General features: G+C 41.5%; 1 protein-coding gene across 2 annotated transcripts in view; it reads right to left on the bottom strand.

Annotated features, from left to right (window-relative positions):
- Positions 1-22538, bottom strand: part of PLCB3 (phospholipase C beta 3) — a 246502-nt gene that overhangs the window by 28319 nt on the left and 195645 nt on the right. For both annotated transcript variants that reach the window (XM_089652824.1, XM_089652823.1), the window contains exons 23-26: positions 19196-19300; positions 18942-19030; positions 9834-9945; positions 1874-1909 (exon numbers count right to left, since the gene is read on the bottom strand). In XM_089652824.1, coding sequence (XP_089508950.1) covers positions 1874-1909; positions 9834-9945; positions 18942-19030; positions 19196-19300 — 342 coding nt within the window. The remainder of the gene's footprint in view (positions 1-1873; positions 1910-9833; positions 9946-18941; positions 19031-19195; positions 19301-22538) is intronic.

Raw genomic sequence — 22538 nt, 5'->3', positions numbered from 1 at the left:
GAATCACATTTTATGTACATTTATACCAGATTTACATTGTTTGAGTGCTTTTTTTCTTGTATGCCATACATCAGTCTTGTATATAGAAATGGGAGATGAGCTCATAGGATGGTGTCAAGCCTGGTGGTGATCGTTTCTGGATTGATATACAAACTCTGTCTAACTTTTCTAATGAGGGACACAGTCTCTCTGGGAAGCCTTAGCGTCGTTAGTGAAGCACTTGTGGTGGTCTGGATATAGTCCATATTGGATTTATGAAGAGGATTGCTTTCCTACTTGTCACCTTTATACACTTGGTGGAAGTCACTTATAATGAAATTTGGACTTTAATTTCATTTTGCATATTATCTACGTATTTTCTGTCATTCATTCACTTTTAGTGCTGCAAAAGCTGATGCATCACCTTACAAACATAGCCCTATATCAGAGTTACAGGGTGACCCTGTCTTACCTGTCCACTACTGTGCATAGAGTGAAGGGTTCGTTTGTCACGGTGGGCATTTCTGCAGGTTTTCAGGGTCTGGGTTTTATAGGGATGAACCACAGCCCCGTACCTGTATATCACCCTGTGGCTCACTACACACACTGCACTAAGTGCCAAAGTGAGTGCCCGTGCAGGATTCAGTGCCTGAAGGAACATTATAGAAGCAACATTATAGGCCATTCCAACTGTGCGGGGTTTGGGTGTAGCTCACAAGGGTTTACGGAGGTTGCACCAATCCCGATGCACTACTTCTGTTGTAGTGTAAGACAGTGAGGGAGACAGCGAAGAGTTCAGTGAAGAATATAAAAAAAAAAAAAAAAAAAAAAAAAGATAACAGTAAACTAGCGAAGCGAAGACTGATTTCTCTGCAAGGTAGAGATCTATCCCCTTAGGACACTGGCAAAAATTGAGGACTCACAGAGTGGTGTAAGGTTATTATGGTAGCGCCCAGGGGGGAGTGTCATTGAAAGCTTTGCCAGTGTTCAATCACCTGAAGGTTGGAACCTATAGCCCAGGGTCTCTGAATTCTTTGCCTGTGTCCTGTATTGTACGATTAAGATATGCAAGTGCTATTTGAAAGCATAAAATAAATTAAGCTGTTAAACAAGCATCAATGAGCAGCACCATCTCTAACAAAGAATTAATCTTAGCAGGGATGATATCATATAAAGGTCGAGACTTTAAACAGTATATGAACTCCCATGGATGTAAATAAGGGGGCATTATGTAAATGAGGGCTGCAAAATCACTTAAGGCACACGCATGGCCAGTCCAATCAGGTGTGCTTGTCTGTTTTTCAGGCGAACCTGATCAGAGTGTCTATGCAACCCTATGGGTGTAAATGGACTTGTTGTCTGTTTATACCCGCCTACCTCCAGGTCCGTTCCAGTCACAGATCTCCTGATGATCAGAGAAGGAGCCGCTCTGCATGAAAAGGGCCTAACAGACCTCTTATGAATAACTGGAAAAAATGTAACCATTTTATAGACTATTCATTTTGGAATGTTAAACTGCTGCTCTGGATAAGACTTATTATCATGTAAGCGCATGATTTCTTTGGAGTCAAAATTTTAAGTTATTGTGGAACTGAAACTTGATATTTCAAACTGTACTCTGCCTTCCCTATAGAAATTAATGAGCGGAGGGCTGAAAATGTTCTCCCTTAGAGGTTAATGAGCTGTGTACTGTAAATCAGTGAACAGTAGCTCTTTCCTCCTTATTTCAACTCTGCTATGCTGATAAATGGCTGGAAAGACACAGCTTGTATTTCAGTCAAAATAAAAAATTGGGATGTGCCATTGCTATAAAATTGTTATTTTATTCCTTGGAAGACATGGCAGGTGTACACAAATCCCACAACAATATAAAAATAATCATGTACGTAATTACCTGTTAATACACTTGCTATGAGGTCATCCCGGTGAGCTATAGAAAACAAAAGGATAAGAAAAATGCATGAATAAACATTCACCATAGAAAACAGAGGGTCAGAAAATACATGAAGGACATTATATAGCCAAAACTAAGAGCAAGGTAGAAGACAGGAGGTCAGAAAAATGCAACAAAAAAAAAACAATTTGCCAAAAACACAATATACACTACTGTATATAGCCAAAACTCTGTGGACAGCATACAAGACTGAGGGTCTGAAAAATGTAGGAATACACTATATGGCCAAACTGTATATATTTTATAGCCAAAGCAGCATAGAAGGCAGAGGATCAAAAACCTGCATGAAAGACACCATGAGGCAAAAGCTCAGCGGACACCTAACAATCACAACTACTATATGACCAAAAGTATGTAGACTTTGATTTAAGGTGTTTTCAGTGAAGGCTGCTGTTAATATTATATACAATTATAGTTAGAGTGACTTTATATATGAGGGGCTGCCAAAATCCCATAAATTCTAATGTTGACACCCAATCTTTAGGACTTAAGGAACTCCACAATGAAAACAGGTATATAAAATCAATATGTTTACTACTACTAATAATCTCATGCAAAACCAACAAGGCTGACCATCTCTAACAGCGGCTGTTATGGTCCCAAACTGTGTTTCCATTATCCCACATATTAACAAGTCATGTTACATAGTATACATTCCAAAACCATATCATGTATGATGGATATGCCCAATGCATTTTATATCCTTCAGGGGGTGGAGATTATTTACATAGACCAATGGCAATCTTACCTCATGTCAGTGATAAAAACATCACATGTCCCTTAACCCTGGCAAGTCACCTCAGCGACCACAAAGGCCAGACCAGCCACAAAGACCTGAATGTACTAGGCAACCCCACACTGTCTTGTCAATCATAACAAATAGCCACATCCGCAGATGGAAAGGGATAGTTCTTAAGTGACTGAATGTGGTGTGACCAGGAGCAGTGGTAGCTGATGTACAGGTTGTCATTAGCACAGCATACAAAGGTATTTTGGACAACTATGCTTCCAACCCTGTGATAACAGTTAAAGGTAGATTCTTTTTGGTTCCAGTAGGACTAAACGTCTGAGCGCAAAACCAGATCCATAAAGACATAGTTGAGTTTGGTGTTTAGGAACTTAAGTAGCCTGCACAGAGCGCTGATTATAAGTTTACTGTGAGTCGGGTCGTTTAACCCTTGCCTGGGACTGAGCATCTCCTCACCCTCACTATCATTTCTGTTATTGGTTTTGTTCTCATTAGTACAAATTACATGCAGTACTTTGTCCCACCTTCCTATAAGCTGCCTAAGGCTAACTGAGCTAGCAAGGAGATGGGTGTTTTGAGGATCTGCACCTTTCTCCATGTCAAAGCGCTTGTCTGGAACATTTCAGCTGAAACAAAAAGTGTTGTCTATCAAATCAGTTATCTTATTGCTAGATGTGTTGTATGTCTGCTGTGCTAGGAGGAGAGGTGCCTTGTTAAACCTCAGTTAGCTTCAGACAACACATAGGAATACGAGGCAAAGTACAACATGTTGTCCAACACAAGTCCAAAGCTAGTCGACACAGGCCCTAACGTTTGCCAAAAGCTATGTATGACAAGGGCCTGCTGTTCCATTGAATTTATATCTAACAAGTATAGGCTCGCACTACACTGTCTTGGTAAATCTAGAAGAAACCACACAATCATAATTTAAAGTTACATTCACCTTAGGTCTAACAGAGGCTGCTCCGGGTAATGTTTCAAAAAACCTTACCAAATGTTATGAATCTATTGGACCTTGGGTGCGCTTCATACAAAGTTGTTCTGAACTTCAGCCCAAGTGCTAAGCTAAGACATTAAAAATGAGCATCTAAATCCAATGTAGATTATACTCCTCTACTGTGCAGAATCACCTCCTGGCTAATTTGGGGTATGCAGCATTCCCTGAGGTCTTGCTGGAAGGATGGTGACATCAACATCTGCAGTACAGAAGGCGGGGTAGGGCGAGATAAGGTAAGTATATGCTAATTACTAATATTTCCCCACCAGGTTTGTTTTCTTATTTTACTGTATTTTGGCAAGAGGAAGGGAGGAGTTAATAAAGCAGACCTTGATATGGCTTAGGATACTGAAGCGCTCAAATTCAACATTTGTCTACCAAGGTTAGGGTGACTCTTACAAAGATCCATTCCTATCCTGGTGAGACATGCATCAGCAGGATTGTTTGAGAATTGTTTAAATGAAAGGACCAATTACACCAAATAGTTTACCAATCTTTACCAATTAGGCAGGGCTGGAAATCTTATTCAACAAAATTATTCTTTGTATTTTTCTAACAATTATATTTATGTTCAAAAACTTATTCTTATGTGTATGGCCACACATATTAAAATAAATGACTGTACAATCACTGTGCAATCTCCTTTAGATATACCCACAACTATGAAGACCCTCCTAAACTTTTGTATTCTGTTTGGATAACCTTCTTACTTGCTGTTTCTAAATACAAATTAGATTGTACAATGCAAATATACCATCAAAATCTGTGCTGGTTCAAATAGATCGTAAGCTGCCAACACTAAATTCTGATACAAAGAATTAGCAAGACATACAAATAAAGTGTAAATAAAGTGCTAAAAGTATAAATAAACAATAATAATGCAATCCTAGCTGTGCATCCATGAAGCTAGATGTGACATTGGTTCCAATACAATATGAAAATAGTATAAAAATGGAAAATAAAAGCAAGTCCCATTTCCAAAAAAATGGAAAATACCAAAAAGGTGCAAACGTGAATCTTCAATTGCTAGATGGCCAAAAGTTATCCACGTGAAACACGTATCACCCCACTCCGTGCTCAAAGAAGGCTTACCAGATGTATTGACCATCATGTTATAGAGTGGTCAAAATCAGCTCAAGAATGATCATTAAGCAACTGCTCCAGCCTCCTCCATAGCATTCAAATGTGGTTCAAATAGTATGTGCCCACTCCGTATTGACCGTCAATGCATGCAAAATCAAATTGTATAACCAAACGCATTAGTTTCACATCTGACGTCAACTAAAACGTTTGGTTATATAATTTGGTTATATAATTTGATTTTCAAATTATATAACCAAACTGTGGTTGATGTTGCCATGTCTGACAACATGAAATAGGCAGAAATGTCAGTCTATAGCTCCCCGGATCCAAACATCTAAAATGTCCTGGGACTATATGGCCATGACTACAGATGTTCTACTCCTGACAAATGGGGGTGCCTCCTCAGTGACAGGATGACTTGTTCACAAACTTGGAGGTCCAGAACTTACAGCTGAACTGAATTCCAGGATTTGCTTTGGACCTGGAGGCCTGACGGAAATGGAAGGAACCCCCTTTTTTTGCCTCAGGAGTTGAAGGTTTTTCAAGACTTTGCCTTCTTTTTTGGGAGCAAAAGAGTACTCGTTTCCCCAGTGACTTCCTTAAAGGATAAGTTCCCCTTTCATAACAGGTTACACCCATATTCAGGGTGTAACAGGTTACCTTTGGACTGGCAATTGCACCCCTCTCCCTGTTGTAGCAGCTAGCGAGGGATCTTCCCTCCCCGCTAGCCATCCAAATTTTAAAAAAACATTTTTGGTGTTCTGTGAATGAATGAGCGACTGTCGGCTTTTCAATGAACTACCACGGTGCTCCACAGCGCTGTGGTGGTCATTGAGCTTTCCTGTCAGCGAGTATCTGCTTGCCCATTTGGTTGGGATGTACGAGTAAGCAGATATACTGACAGATCAGGGGGAGACCTGCAAGGCACCAGCAATCTGATCACTGGTGCAATACTTTAGAGGCTACAGAAACAAAAAAATATAAATGCTAAATTTTTTACCTGCAAAAAAAAGGTGCATTTATTTTTTGTTAAAAGTTAAACTTATCCTTTAATGAAGATGTCCATTGATTCACCGAAGAGACACTTGTCCATCAAAGGGCAGACACAAGAAGTGTTTCTTGCACTGATGCTCTGATGACCAACATTTTTTGGGTTAGGTCAATCAAAAGAGGACCAGATGCAATATGGAATGCACTGTAAAGTGTACAGATCCTGACAATAATGCTGAGGCGGTATCCTTAAATTTTGGAATAATGTCAGTAGACCTCTCGTGCACCAAGTCCTCGAATAAGGATAATATACAATCCTCCTCTTTCTCGACCGACTGTGTGGAAGCAACTGCAGCCTCTGGGAATTTAGAGAGACTCTGGAGGAGACAGCATGGAAGCACCATCATTATAGCTGCAATTCTGCCCATAAACTCAGACACAGTAGGTGAAAATTGCTCCCTAAATAATACTGAGGAAGGAAAACTCAGAGGAGTGCTATGACAGTTGCAGAGTGATCTACAGTTGCAAGAAAAAGTATGTGAACCCCTTGGGATTACGTGGAGTTTTGCATGAATTGGGCATAAAATATGCTCTGAACGTCATCTAAGTCACAACAATAGAAGAACGCAGTCTGCTGAACATAATACTACACAAATATTAGATATTGCCATGGTTTAATTGCACATAACATATAAACATTCACAGTGCAGGGAGAAAAAAGTATGTGAACCTTTGGACTTAATAACTGGTTGACCCTCCTTTGGCAGCAATAACCTCAACCAAACGTTTCCTGTAGTTGCAGATCAGACCTGCACAACGATCTGGAGTAATTTTGGACGACTCCTCTCCACAAAACTGTTTCAGTGTAGCAATATTCTTGGGATGTCTGGTATGAATCGCTCTCTTAAGGTCATGCCACAGCATTTCAATCGGGTTGAGGTCAGGACTCTGACTGGGCCACTCCAGAAGGCATATTCTGTGCTGTTGCAGCCATTGTTTTGTTGAATTACTTGTATGCTTTGAGTCATTGTCCTGTTGCATCACCCATCCTCTGCGGAGCTTCAGTTGGCGGACAGATGGTCGTACGTTTTCCTGCAAAATTTCCCATCAATGACAACAATCCGTCCAGGCCCTGAGGCAGCAAAGCAGCGCCAAACCATGATGCTCCCTCTGCCATGTTTTACAGTGGGGATGAGGTTTTGATGTTGGTGTGCTGTGCCTTTTTTTCTCCACACATAGTGTTGTGTGTTCTTCCCAAACAACTCAATCTTGGTTTCATCTGTCCACAGTATATTTTGCCAGTAGTGCTGTGGAACATCCAGGTGCTCTTTTGCAAACTTCAAACGTGCTGCAATATTCTTTTTGGACAGCAATGGCTTCCTCCGTGGTGTCCTCCCATGTACTCCATTCTTGTTTAATGTTTTCTTTATTGTAGATGTGTCAACAAAAATGTTAGCATGTGCCAGAGATTTCTGTAGGTCTTTAGCTGACACTCTGGGATTCTTCTTTACCTCATGCAGCATTCTGCGCTGTGCTCTTGCAGTCATTTTTACAGGACGACCACGCCTAGGGAGAGTAGCAACAGTGCTAAACTTTCTCCATTTGTAGACAGTCTGTCTTACCGTGGACACATGAACATCAAGGCTTTTGGAGATATTTTTGTAACCCTTTCCAGCTTCATGCAAGTCAACAATTCTTGATCGTAGGTCTTCTGAGAGCTCTTTTCTGCGAGGCATGGTTCACATCAGACAGTGCTTCTTGAAACCAGTAAACCCAAAACAGGTGTGTGTTTTTTAAGGGCAGGACAGCTGTCAGCAACACATCCAATATCATCACACTGATTGGAGTCAAGGTTGGCTCACTCCTTGCTCCAATTAGCTCTGGGAGAAGTCATTAAGCTAGGGCCTCACATACTTTTTCCTCCCTGCACTGTGAATGTTTACATGTTATGTGCAATTAAACCATGGCAACATCTAATGTTTGTGTAGTATTATGTTCAGCAGACTGTGTTCTTCTATTGTTGTGACTTAGATGACGTTCAGAGCACATTTTATGCCCAATTCATGCAAAACTCCACGTAATCCCAAGGGGTTCACATACTTTTTCTTGCAACTGTATGCTATCACTGTCAGGTCCTTTGGAACTGACATTAAGAACCCCTGCACTGTTCGTGCAAGCTGTCCAGGCCATGAAGACCATGCTAAATATGTAGGTAGGGATTACCACAAGGGGTACTCACAGAAACACTGCAGGAGAAAACAATGTTATCAGCTTTTCCAGTTCTCTTATAGGAACTAAAAAACACCTCACCCTATAATATGAAGATCAGGAAATGAGGTGTTTATATCCATATCAGGAGCCAAAAACAAAAGTCAAGGTGCACAAATAACGCAGTATATAATTTAGTAAGTCAATGTAACAAAGGTAATAAAAACGCACTTAAAACTCCACTTGGGTCAGGCATATTATGATCTACAGGAAAATGGTGCCCAGCTGCACACAGATCAGCAGACTGTAAAACTAAAATAGTAAAAGTTAAGAATTGGCTTCAGATCAGTTCTCCACCCATAGAAGAACCCCTCCTAGTGCATTTCACCTACGGAAGGCTTAATCAGAGACCTGCTGATCCTGTGTGCGGTCGGAGCAATTTTGCTGTATTCTGAAGCGGAGTTCTGCTCTGAAGAAAGAGGCATGTCCCCTGAAACGCATCAGCTGGTATTATTCATTTGGTCCTAAGGAGATCCATGATGAGCTTGCTCCTTTTTCTTGGGTTTTATACAAAGCTATTAAATCACACTGGCTTTGTGAGCATAATTTTTATATTTTATCCTTTATTGAAGTGCTTGAAGATAATGCACTAGGCATTTTCTGCCTGTGTTTTTTTTTGTTCTTTGTGTAGTCTAAAGCTGAGCTTGGTGAGCATCACATCCCGACCAGCACCAGCAAACAGTGTGACCAGACACAAGACTCACCTTTCCAGATACACCCAATCATGGGTCAATTTTCACAGTTCGTCTATTGTACAAATTTTAGTTCCAGTTTGCAGTATTCCCCTCAGGCTGGCCAGAAGACGGCAGACTGTTTCCTTTACATCCAAACTGCAAATGGACTTAATTTACAACACACATGTGAGATCCAAATGGGTTTAAGTATGTGCAGTATCACCTTTTTAATTGCTTTAAAAAATTACATTCTACACAACCCAGTGCACCCTGACTTTTGTTTGGCTCATGGTATCTCCTTGGAGATGCATGACTGCAAGGATTGACAGAGAAGGATGACCTTTGACAGTTCTGGGTGAGCATGTTCCTATTTACTTCTTTTTCCAAATCCAGAGAGCAGCCTGGGATGACAAAGTTCCTGCTCCACAGATACAAAAAAGTTTGTAAGTGTAAATTTTGTCACCATAGGACAAGAAATGTGTTATTGTCAGAAGCACCAGGTGAAAATAGAGGAAAGAACCCTAAAACCTGCATTTTTGTTCTTTGGTTTACTTACAATTTAAACAGTTTAAAAAGACGCATTTTGAGCCGTTTGACTTGAGGCATAAAACAGCCAATACTGTAATCTTGATCCTATGCTAAATTCTAAAATATGTGGTTTAAAAATGAACAAAATGATCACTGAATGATACAATGACATTCATTTCATCATTGTACAGAGCAAATTCAAAATATCTTGTACATAATCAGAGATGCCTATTGAGATCAACAAGTAATAATGCAGAGTGTCAGACATGATTGTCTCCAGGCTATCTACATTATTACATCTAATAAGTTTGATCAAAGTTTGATCTCTGTTCTAGCAAGGTGACATTTCCTTTTAAATAAATCTTTTAAACATTTACACTGGAACACCAGGGGGCAGCAAAGGACTAGCCAAATATAACGCGTTACATGGCGAGAAACATTTAGAATATGTATACTCATCCATTGCATAGTCTGAACAGTTCTAGAAGGCATGAGCAATCTTTTAAACGAAAAAAACAAATCACTTGAGTATTAAAAAAAAAAAAAAAAAGCAATGCATCATGTCCACTGGTATTGTGCGCACAAGCAGTGAAGGAAGGTGTTATGACATACCTATAGGTGATAGCGGTGTAATGGATTGCTTCTTGATACCTGTAGGTATCTGAGGAGTGACACTTGCTATTTCCGTCTTTTTCTTCTCTTGTGGTTTATCTGCATTGCTGGGCTGCAGTGGACACAGAAGAGGAGTTATTTCTGGATGTTTTACAAAAGGTCTGTCTTTCAAAGACTGCACTGCGCCTGACCTAGCAATAAAGCTTGACATTTTATACCACTTGCTATAAATTTACAATTCCCAGCTTGCCTAACCCTACACACAGTTAAAACATAAATCAAATATTTAGGCAGAATATTCATGTTGAAGATGGCTTTAAATGAAACAAAAGAATTTTTAATGTTCCTTTTTATTATATTATGTGCATGACTATGAGATATTTTGATAGGTGTTTATTTTTGGAGGGAGAGAGAGTGTAAAGCTAGTACTGAAGTATTTTAAAAGGTTTGTGTTTCTTTTATGCTGTGAATAGCAGGATATCAGACTAGACCCACATCATTCAATATGCAGAAGCAGACAAAAAGTGCAGAAGCAGTGCTGGGCTTTTCTCATGGAAAAAGTCTAGCAAAAAAAAAAAAAAAAGTATACACACAGTACTGTGCGAGGTGTGAAGAAATGCTGTAAAGTAAGAATGCTTTCAAAAAGATATATTTTAAATGTTTATTTTTTATCAATTTTGAAGATGCAAAGTAAACAAACGAACAGAAGAAAAATCAAAATCAAAATTTGGTGAGTACCCTTTGGCTTCCAACCAGCATCAATTCTTACACTGGCACACTTTGTACACTTTCACAGTCAGGGATTTTGTTGCATTAGAGTCAAGTGTATGAATAACCAATCATACCAAGCAGGTGCTAATGATCATCAATTTCATATGTAGGCTGAAACACAGTCATTAAACTGAAACAGAAAGCTGTGTAGGAAGCTTAAAACTGGGTGAGGAACAGCCAAACTCTGCTACTAAAGTGAGGTTATGAAAGACAGTTTCAGGTCACAGGTCATTCCACCATGGCAAGACTGAGCACAGCAATAAGACACAAGGTAGTTATACTGCCTTTTAACTAGTTGCCGACCGCAGATAGCCGAATGACGGCTGCACTGCGGCCGGCCAGTTCTGAGTGGACGTCATATGACGTCCTCCCAGAACGCGCTCTCCTGCGCGCCCCAGGGGGCGCGCACCCGGCGATCCTACGGACACAGCTGATCACGTGATGTGGTAAAAGGCCGATCACAGCAGCCTTTTACCACGTGATCAGCGGTGTTCATTGACACGCTGATCAGAGGGAAATGCAAGTGCCGGTTCTCGGCTGCACTTTCCTCACGCTTTCAGATCGTGAGGAAAGTACTGCTGAGAACCGGCAGTTGTCAGAGCGGGGATCGGCACCGATCATCAGGGCACTGATGATCAGTGCCCTGATGATCGGTGCCCAGCAGTGCCACCCACAAGTTCCGCCCACCTGTGCCCAGCAGTGCGCCCACTAGCTCCGCCCACCTGTGCCCAGCAGATCACCCACCTGTGCCCAGCAGTGCACCCACCCGTGCCCAGAAGTGCCACCTACCTGTGCCCAGCAGTGCCACCCACCTGTGCCCACCCACCAGTGCCACCCACCAGTGCTGCCAGTCAGTGCCACCAGTCAGTGCCCAGGGGTTGTGCCAGTCAGTGCCCAGCAGTGATGCCAGTCAGTGCCGTCTATCAGTACCCATCATCAGTGTCACCTATCAGTGCCGCCTATCAGTGCTGCATATTAGTGCCGCCTATCCGTGACACCTCATTAGTGCTGTCTATCAGTGCCGCCTATCCGTGCCACCTCATTAGTACTGCCTATCAGTGCCCTTTAGTGCTGCCTATCAGTGCCCATCAGTGCCCATCAGTGCCGCCTCATCAACGCACATCAGTGAAGGAGAAAAAATACCTGTTTGAAAAATTTTATAATAGAAACAAAGAAACTTTTTTTTTTCAAATTTTTTGCACTTTTTTTATATGATAATTTTTGATAATTTTTATACAAATAATGAAACTGAAGTGAGGAAATGGCAAAAGTATAGCTAATATAAATACAACACAGAAAGTGCAAGTAACCTTTTTAAAGGATCCTTCCAATAACTATACTGAGTGGACTAAATCCTGGAGTATCAAGCCATGGAGCCCATAACTTCTCAAACACCCCCTATGTTTGTAAATACATTTTTCCAATCTCAGAGTATCTCCCCCTTGTTTAAACCATTCTGCATGTGTAGGTGGGTCTGCTGACTTAAGCTTACATGCCTGAAATAGTGCTCTATTAATGGCCTCAAACGTAACAGTTTGCAATTACGGGGAGTCAACAATACCTAATATGCATTGTTTAGGGTCTAGCTGGATTGAAGTCTGGAATACCTTGTTAAGGGAATGTATAACACCCACCCAATAGGTATGTGTGACAATTGTGCGCATAGAGACATGATGCTAGAGTAATTTTTTATACAAATTCATAAACTTCAGCAGGAACTGGGCACATTGATATGGAGTATATATTCGGATAGGTCATTTTAATATGAGTCACATGACACCTTACATCCCTATGTAGCGCCTACAAGAGAGTAGAAAGCAATTTATTTTATCCGGAGAGGCAGGATATGCTACAGTTTGGTATCTGCGCATTTGGAATATGATTCTAAATATTAATCTGCCAGTTGCTAGGATGCTACCTGTACCTATTGAAGGTTATTGACTCTAGTATGAACTTGTAAGGGATTTGGTCCTAACCTTGGTGAGGTGATTGGCTATTTGTTCTCAGGAGACACCCCTTTGAGATAATAGAAAAAGACTGACAGCCTGGAGAAAAGTGAGCTCTCCCTTTTAACATCAGGAACCATCTTTTGAGAGCCAAGGCAACCTTTTCTTCGGACGATTGGACTCTGCTCAAACCAAGGACTTTCGCAAGTATTCTGCCTTCTGAACTTCTTTCTTTTATTTCTCTGTTGTTTTATTACTCTCTTTATATATATATTTGTTACATCTTTTTCTGTAAATATTTTAATTGCACCATTTTTACCTTTGTAGTAATAAATCCTATTTTCTGAAAAGTGTTGAACTCTAAAGCTTTTAATACAAACTAAAGAATCCCTGTCTCTGAAGAGTGCTTCTGTATGTGATAATCCTCTGAATACATCTGTCTGTGGTGGCAGTGTGTTACAGACGCTTTTATTAACTAGTAGCCGACCGCAGATAGCCGAATGACGGCTGCACTGCGGCCGGCCAGTTCTGAGTGGACGTCATATGACGTCCCCCCAGAACGCGCTCTCCTGCGTGCCCCAGGGGGCGCGCACCCGGCGATCTCCGTGATCGCTGTGTCCTACGGACACAGCTGATCACGTGATGTGGTAAAAGGCCAATCACAGCGGCCTTTTACCACGTGATCAGCGGTGTTCATTGACACGCTGATCAGAGGGAAATGCAAGTGCCGGTTCTCGGCTGCACTTTCCTCACGCTGTCAGATCGTGAGGAAAGTACTGCTGAGAACCGGCAGTTGTCAGAGCGGTGATCGGCACCGATCATCAGGGCACTGATGATCAGTGCCCTGATGATCGGTGCCCAGCAGTGCCACCCGCAAGTTCCGCCCACCTGTGCCCAGCAGTGCGCCCACCTGTGCCCAGCAGTGCACCCACCTGTGCCCAGCAGTGCACCCACCTGTGCCACTCTGCAGTGTCACACACCTGTGCCCAGAAGTGCCACCTACCTGTGCCCAGCAGTGCCACCAACCTGTGCCCACCCACCTGTGCTGCCCACCAGTGCCACCCACCAGTGCTGCCAGTCAGTGCCACCAGTCAGTGCCCAGGGGTTGTGCCAGTCAGTGCCGCCAGTCAGTGCCCAGCAGTGATGCCAGTCAGTGCCGTCTATCAGTATCCATCATCAGTGTCACCTATCAGTGCCGCCTATCAGTGCTGCATATTAGTGCCGCCTATCCGTGACACCTCATTAGTGCTGTCTATCAGTGCCGCCTATCCGTGCCACCTCATTAGTACTGCCTATCAGTGCCCTTTAGTGCTGCCTATCAGTGCCCATCAGTGCCGCCTATCAGTGCCGCCTCATCAACGCACATCAGTGAAGGAGAAAAAATACCTGTTTGAAAAATGTTATAATAGAAACAAAGAAACTTTTTTTTTTCAAATTTTTTGCACTTTTTTTATTTATAGCGCAAAAAGTAAAGCGCCCAGTGGCGATTAAATACCACCAAAAGAAAGCTCTATTTGTGAGAAAAAAATTATCAAAATTTCATATGGGTACAATGTTGCATGACCGCGCAATTGTCAATCAAAGTGCGGCAGCGCTGAAAGCTGAAAATTGGCCTGGTAAATAAGGGGGTATAAGTGCCTGGTAGGCAAGTGGTTAAAGTATCCTGGGGTTTCAAGATGTGCTGTTCAAGCTCTTTTGAAGAAGCACAAAGGCCAAGGAAACTTAATGCAACAGATGAAAGACATAGTGCCATCAGCACAGAACTGGTGGAAACCAGTAGAACCCAGGTACACCCATCTACTGTCTGTAAAAGTCTGGCCAGAAGTGGTCTTCATGGAGGAATTGAAGCCAAAAGGCCATACATCTGATGTGGAAACAAGGTTAAGCGACTCAACTGTGCACTAAAACATAGGAACCGGAGGGTAGAAAAATGGCAGCAGGTGCTCTGGACTGGCGAGTCAAAATTTTAAATATTTGTCTGTAGCAGGAGGCAGTTTGTTCGGGAAGGGCTGAAGAGCTGTACAATAATAAGTGTCTGCAGGCAACAGAGAGACATGGTGGAGGTTCCTTGCAAGTCTGGGCTGCATTTCTGTAAATGGAGTTGGAGATTTGGTCAAGATCAATGATGTCCTCAATGCTGAGAAATTATTAATATTATACAGTATTTATAAAGCACCAATGGTTCGCTCAGCGCTGTACATTACAATGGGAGACAATACATGAGACAGTACAATAACAATACAATGCGATACACGAGGGGTTCGAGGGGCCTGCTCCTTGGAGCTTACAATCTAGGAGGGGGGAGGGGGGGGATAGTGGTACAGGAGGAAAAGCTGTGGGGGATGGAGTGGTAGGAAGAGTGGAGGAGATCAGCAATTAGCAGGGGGCGGGGTAGGCTTCCCTGAAGAGGTGGGTTTTCAGGGTGCGCCTAAAGGAGAGGGGAGTAGGCGATAGTCTGATGGATTGGGGTAGAAAGTTCCAGAGGATGGGTGATGCCCTGGAGAAGTCCTGGAGGCAGGCATGGGAGGAGGAGACCAGGGAACTAGAGAGAAGGAGGTCTTGTGAGGAGCGGAGAGTGCATTTTGGGTGGTATTTGGATATTAGGTCAGTGATGTAGTTTGGGGCGGTATTATGGACAGCTTTGTACATCAGTGTAAGCATTTTGAATTTGATCCGTTGGGCAATTGGAGGCCAGTGGAGGGATTGGCAGAGGGGGGTGGCGGAAACGGAGCGGTTGGTAAGGTGGATGAGTCTGTCAGCCGTATTCAGGATCAACTGAAGCGGGGATAGTCTGTGGTGGGGGAGGCCAGTGAGGAGGGAGTTGCAGTAATCGAGTCGTGATATGATGAGGGAAGAGAAATACAGGCAGATACTTCTCCATCATGCCATACCATCAGGGAGGTGTGTGATTGGCCCCAAATTTCTTCTACATAAGGACAATGACCCCAAACATATAGCCAATGTCATTAAGAACTTTCTTCGGTGTAAGGAAGAACAAGGTGTCCTGGAAGCGATGGCTTGGTCCCCACAGAGCCCTGATCTCATCATCTGGGATTACATGAAGAGACAGAAGGATTTGAGGCAGCTTACATACACGAAAGATCTGTGGACAGTTCTCCAAGATGTTTGGAACAACCTACCTGCCGATTTCCTTGAAAAACTGTGTGCAAGTGTACCTAGAAGAATTGATGCTGTTTTGAAGGCAAAGGGTGGTCACACCAAATATTTCTCTTCTGTTCATTTACTTTCCATTTGTTAATTGATAAAAATAAAGTATTAACACTTCTAATTCCTAAAGCATTCTCGATTTATATCATTTTTTCATACCCGCCTAAAATTTTTGCACAGCTGTGTATATAAGAACGAGATTATAAATTTGTATACAAAAAAAAAAATACTAACAAACAATTTTTTTATTTTCAAAAAAGAGCAATTGCATGTGTGCATGACAATGAAAACACTGGAGGAGATTAAAAATGGAGCACACAGAACCTGGTTCAACTGCATATTAACCAATTAGCTTCCAGGTTTAACTATCAAAGATTAATAGAACAAGCTGAAGTTAGAAGCTGATTGGTCACTATGCACAGCCGCACCAGATTCTGTGTGCTCCAGTATTAGTAAATCTCCCCCAAAGTAATTAAATGGCAAAGCTACTCTATGTTGTGCATGCAAGGTTACAGTGCCCAAAACGAGGGTTAAGATGGAAAACATAGTCATTTTACACATAATCTACTGATTATATAGCGAAAAGGTCTCCTGCAGTCAACCGATTATCTGATGAGACAACTATGGGTTTGTGCTTACTTGTTCATTTTTATGTTGTATATTATACACAAAAGACCATAAAGAGGGATTAACTTTTTGTGAGCCATCACATTAGCTGGTGAAAGTATTTAAACTCCAGTCACAGAGGTGCTGGTCTAGATGATAAAAGGTTCCTTAAAGCATACTGTGCCAACAAGCTTTAAGGGGTTGAGAGCTTTATGTGTATCACGCCTGAACACCCCGGTACTCAGCACTATTATACATGACAAGGGTATAGATTAGATGGTGAAAAAACCCTGCAAACCACAGCACAGAAGTCTATTTAGGTGCCCTAAAGAAACAGACACTGAGTGGTTCAGACACTCATGTGCATGAGCACAGTAATACAGAAAGGGTCAAATGTCTCTCACAAAATATTAGGTGTTTTTTCTTCCTTCATATGAATATACCAGGAAAAACAGAAGATAAGTGAGCGCTTATGTGATAATATATAATAAGCAGCAGCTGTACACCCAAAAGGCACCGTATCAAACCTTCAATAGCATATATGTGAACAGGGAGGTGCAGCGCTGTATAACCAAACAAATAATAATTACACAATAGTGAACAGTGACTGTAAATTAGTAATGCCACTATATGGTGGCTCTAGGTGAAGAGAGTGAAAAACAGTCCAATGAAGGAGTGCTCTTAAGATCCAGGGTGATCTTCAGACGTCCAATATACAGGACCATCGGGTGATAAAATATAAAGACTGCGCACTCACCAGATACGCAATCTTTATGCGCATTTGTGTAAAATTATCACTAGACCTCCTGTATCATCATCCTGGTCTGGTCAGATCTGGTCAGCATATCCCTCATGGCCCGGTAACTGGATGGATGCAGCTGTTCCGTAGACTTGGCCGGTTCTCACCAGAACTCAAATAAATAGAAAGGGCCACATAGTGTAATATCCTCAGGTATCTTTATTGAAGGCACAGGATAGCAGAAAATCCAACTTACAAAAAATACTGACCCAGGTATGAATCAAAGATGGCCGCCGGAGCCCCTCGTGGCGCCGGCGGTGAAGCGTCCAACCTGCTGTAGCTATCCCTGACGCGTTTCGAGCGAAGGCTCGTAGTCATAGGGGTGCAGCTTACCTAAGTAAGCTGCACCCCTATGACTACGAGCCTTCGCTCGAAACGCGTCAGGGATAGCTACAGCAGGTTGGACGCTTCACCGCCGGCGCCACGAGGGGCCCCGGCGGCCATCTTTGATTCATACCTGGGTCAGTATTTTTTGTAAGTTGGATTTTCTGCTATCCTGTGCCTTCAATAAAGATACCTGAGGATATTACACTATGTGGCCCTTTCTATTTATTTGAGTTCTGGTGAGAACCGGCCAAGTCTACGGAACAGCTGCATCCATCCAGTTACCGGGCCATGAGGGATATGCTGACCAGATCTGACCAGACCAGGATGATGATACAGGAGGTCTAGTGATAATTTTACACAAATGCGCATAAAGATTGCGTATCTGGTGAGTGCGCAGTCTTTATATTTTATCACCCGATGGTCCTGTATATTGGACGTCTGAAGATCACCCTGGATCTTAAGAGCACTCCTTCATTGGACTGTTTTTCACTCTCTTCACCTAGAGCCACCATATAGTGGCATTACTAATTTACAGTCACTGTTCACTATTGTGTAATTATTATTTGTTTGGTTATACAGCGCTGCACCTCCCTGTTCACATATATGAATATACCAGCCACTAATGAATTTACGTTAGGGTCTGTTCTTCCAAAACTCTGTGTTTGGGCAGATGCAGGAGAGTTAAAGGCCAAGTTCACCTTTGAATGTGACCACATAGACAAGGGCCCCAGCAGGTTTAAGAAAAAAAACAGAGCAGGTTTGAAAAATTGCAATTAATGCAAGTGCCAGTCTTGTAAGGAATTGTCACCACAAAAAACAGCCAAAAAACGTCCATACAATCATTCCTGCATCCGGACGTGTTGCGTTCTGTATGTTGAACACTCACTCCCAAGATCACAGAAGCTAGCACTCTTCCTGGTCCAAAAGCCATGCATGTGCACTACACTCTCTTTCCCCCTGATGCAGCACTTTCTTGCAAAAAGTGAACTTCGGCTTTAGCCCACCAGTTTTTTTTTAATATATCTTCGGGACTGTATTAGCAAGATTTGTGCATTACAGTTCCTGGGTCTACACACCTTCTGTGGCCATTATTAAGGGGGTCCCAAAATCCACATTGGATATTTTATTTTAAGGTACAGAGAATGCAACAGGACCTCTTGGAACATGCAAAAGTAGGAGGGAACACCCATAATTCTAATCACATAAGAACAGACTTGAGCATTAAAAAAGCCAGGAACTAACTCAGCCCACCTGCTCCAAGCATAAAGTGTCAATCCTAGGTAGACTGACCCTTTAATCATAAATGATAATGTGTTTACTGAGTAATTCCTAGCTACCAAACAAAGCTGAAATCAGATCGGAGAAATATCACTTTTGATTGATTGGTTTAGAGTCCTGCACATTACAAACTACCGCATTAAATACGCTCAGCCTTTTTATTACGAATGAATGCATGTATGTTTCTCATGAATGTCCCAGTGTTTACTGTACCTCAGTGTCTCCAATCAGAGCCACAAGTTTCTTGGCCCTCTCATCCAGACTGACATGTTGGGTGGGGAACATCAGAGCTTTGATGTACTCTGTGGGGGAAGTTAGTGGTTATTCCATGGAAGACGACAAAGTGAAACAATAATAAAATATATTAGAACTCATAAAAAGTTATGGGTCAAGGGTCACAGGTGAAAGGATGTTTATACAAAGAAACCATTTTGTAGGCATCTCAAATAGGATCTGTTATCACTGACCTTGATGGTTATCGGGAATATAGTCATTTACTTCGGTATAGACAAGCAAAGCCGGGAGACACAGAGGCTGATTAATTTCATTCCTGAGACAGATGTAGTGATATCCTAAATACAAAAAAAAAAAAAAAAAAAGATTAATCAGAAGACATACAATAACAACAGATTGAGGCAAAAGAACAAAAAATGTTTTCTGCTTTCTCCTGGCTGTTATCTACAGAGTTGTACATAAAATGGCATGTATTATACAAGCACATATACTTATGCCTTTCCAGGCAGAGACATTGCAGGATGTCTTCCATGCATGAACTTGCTTTCATTTTGTGAAGATGAGCTCATCTCTGGACATCTGACTGTAAACTATGTGCTCATACAACTAGGACACCTATGTGGCTCAATTCACAAATGCTCTTGTTTGATCATCATTTTACTTGATACTGTGTCTTACACTCCTCATATGTCCAAAGGCTCAATTCACAAAGGTGCATAATATGGCTCTGTAAGTAGTACCACTAGTAGTGTGGTTATAACTTATTTTAACAGCCATAGGGTCAATTCACAAAGCTTTAGAAGGGTAACTCCACTTCTGCAGGGAAAAAAACAAAACAATATAGCATATAATATTGCTTTCACAAGCCATATTGTTATGTAAAGGTTAATTAAAAATTACTTTTCCTTTACAATCTGCAGCACAGTAGCTTTTTGTAAAACTCAATGCAATATGGCAACCTGGAGGCCTTCTGTACACAATTATTGTACAGAACTTCCCCAGAAATGTAAATTGTTCTTGTGCAATTGCACAAATAGCTCACTGATTTTCCAAGAAGCTCGCACTAGAGCTCCATTCACACTAGGTTGTTTCAAATCGTGAGCAGAATCACAGTGATTCTGCCCACCATTTGAAAACTAGCTGTGGAAGTTTGAAAGCGTGCAATTGCATGTTTAGGTACCATTCATTTTAATGGCAGCTGAAAATGCACAGGTGTTTTTGCTGTGATAGCAGCGCGTTTTTTAAATGAATGGCTCCTGAACACGAGATCACGAGTTTTCACATTTTCACATCAAGGGCAGCATCATGGCAATTAAACCAGCGATTTGAAATGCCCTAGTGTGAATGAAGCTTTAGATACAAGTCAGGTTTCAGGCATTCTCTGAAACAAACATTTCACTTTTGGCGAGCTACTCCCAAAGGTTTAATTACTTCTAAAGGGATGCAGACCCTGCAACTTTCCTCATCAGAACACTGCAAGTGCATCAGCTGATTACAAATGAAAAGGTTGCTCCCATTCAGAATCACTCTGCACACAAACAGCTATTTCTTTAGAGCAATAACAGGTAGGAATCTGCAACAATGTTTATAAAAATTCCTGCAATGTACAATGTTCACCCAGAAGGGATTTTTTTTTTTTGTCCAACAGAAGAGGAGTTAGTCTTTAACACAGGGATAAGCAGTCAATTCACAAAGATTATTAGTGTAGTGTACTAATAAGCAGGAAAAAGAGCTGTTTAAGGAGAAGCCAATTCCTAGGGCTGTGTTCACATGGGCGATTAGGACCAAAACAGCAAATTATTGTGGCTAGAATCAGGGGATTCCTGCCACAAGAATCACAGGTCCATCCAAACAGCTGCAGCTGGGAAACCTGTACAAATGAATAACAAGTGGCCACAGCTGACTATATGCAATCACACATGAAGTGATTACTTGTGATTAGGGACAGATAATCAACCCTGGATGCTATAACAGGCCCAGACCTGTGATTCCTGCTGTAGGACTCCCACTGATTCTTGCTACAATAATCAGCTGTTTGGTCATAAGTAAAAAAACTGAAAAAAAAAACCTGCACTCAATGAAACTAAATATTGAGTCAATGAAATGTGGAATGGCAGCACTCCCACATCAGAATACTGGCCAGATACTTAATATATAAAACAAGGTTCTCTATCCCTTTAGGAATCACAACAAATATCACAAATCCAAGTGAGTAGAAAACCTTGTGACACATACTGTATGTGCAATACAATCCTGTGTAACATATCAGAAAAAGGTGCAAATCACATTAATAGAAAACAGCCACTCGGTACCAAAAATGCCCATAAAGTGAATACGTGTAAATATCTAGTGCCAACTGCTTCAATCCAAAACCCTCCAGGGGCACACACTCCTTACCAGAAAGGTTGACCTCTAGGTTATAAGAAGTCAGACTGCTGTGTCACAACGGATCCAAGCAGCTCCAGCCAGTTAAGTCAGCATCACACCTTCACAGTTCCTGATGATGTCTGCTATGATGAAACGCGTTGGTCAGAGCCCGCGGTGACATCACACCCACTGTTCTCCTCTAGTCTTTTGGGAGTACATTTACTAAATAAATATGTATTGGTTTAAATGGTACTGCACTATTTAGCCTCTCGTTCTGTGGTGGTACATGACCATCTGGAGGAGATGTTTACCAGTGTTATTAGGCTATGAAGGTGAAGCAGGCATCATCTGCAATTTTTGGATTGAAGCAGTTGACACTCTGTCACTGCAGTGATATTTATCCTCAACACTTGTTCATTTTATTGACATTTTTGACACAGAATGGCTGTTATCTATTTATGTGATTTGCACCTTTGTCTGATATATTACACATGATTGTATTGCACATATGTGTCACAAGCTTTTATACTCACTTGGATTTGTCATATATAAGTTTATGTTTGGTCATAATTACCCATGTGAATGCAGCCTTTGGGACTGGCTTCTCCTCAAACAGCTCCTGCTTTCTCAATACACACCAATTTTAAAGCACAGTTATTGCCATCTTGAAAGCTGGTGTTATGTGGCCGTAAATGTGCACATGGACATGTGATTTCTGCCATAGAAATCCACTGATTCTTTCTGCAGGAATCCGCTGCTCATTCATAATCACTTCTGTGAACACAGCCTAAAAAGGTTCAGTTCACGAAGGTTATAATAATGCCATTAATTTTCTTCCATAATAAATTTTGGCCTAAAACTGTTCAATTCACAAACATAAGTAGCGCTTATGTGTGTAATCCTTATTTTTCTATATGAAATTAACATTTACTGTCATTTTTCCCATAAATCATTTATCATATATATTTTTTTCAGCATATCAAACAGCTACTTTTCCTGCTTTCCTAGTTACAGTGTTTTATGTAACCTGGGCACAGATATCTCTAATCTTAATCCCCAACCCATCTGTGAGTATTTCTAAATGAATATGGCTACTTTGACAAGCGACACCTTCCTGTAATGGTCGATCATACTTATATTTTTAGAAAGTGATCAGCAATGGCAGTCTTTGAATGTTTCATTAAAGGTTTCTATTAACATCATCAAAAG

Source organism: Staurois parvus, unplaced genomic scaffold (genome assembly GCF_062004578.1).
Source record: "Staurois parvus isolate SC_StPar_1 unplaced genomic scaffold, SC_StPar_1.0 ptg000694l, whole genome shotgun sequence".
NCBI lineage: Eukaryota > Metazoa > Chordata > Amphibia > Anura > Ranidae > Staurois > Staurois parvus.
This window is presented reverse-complemented; position numbering and strand designations above follow the sequence as displayed.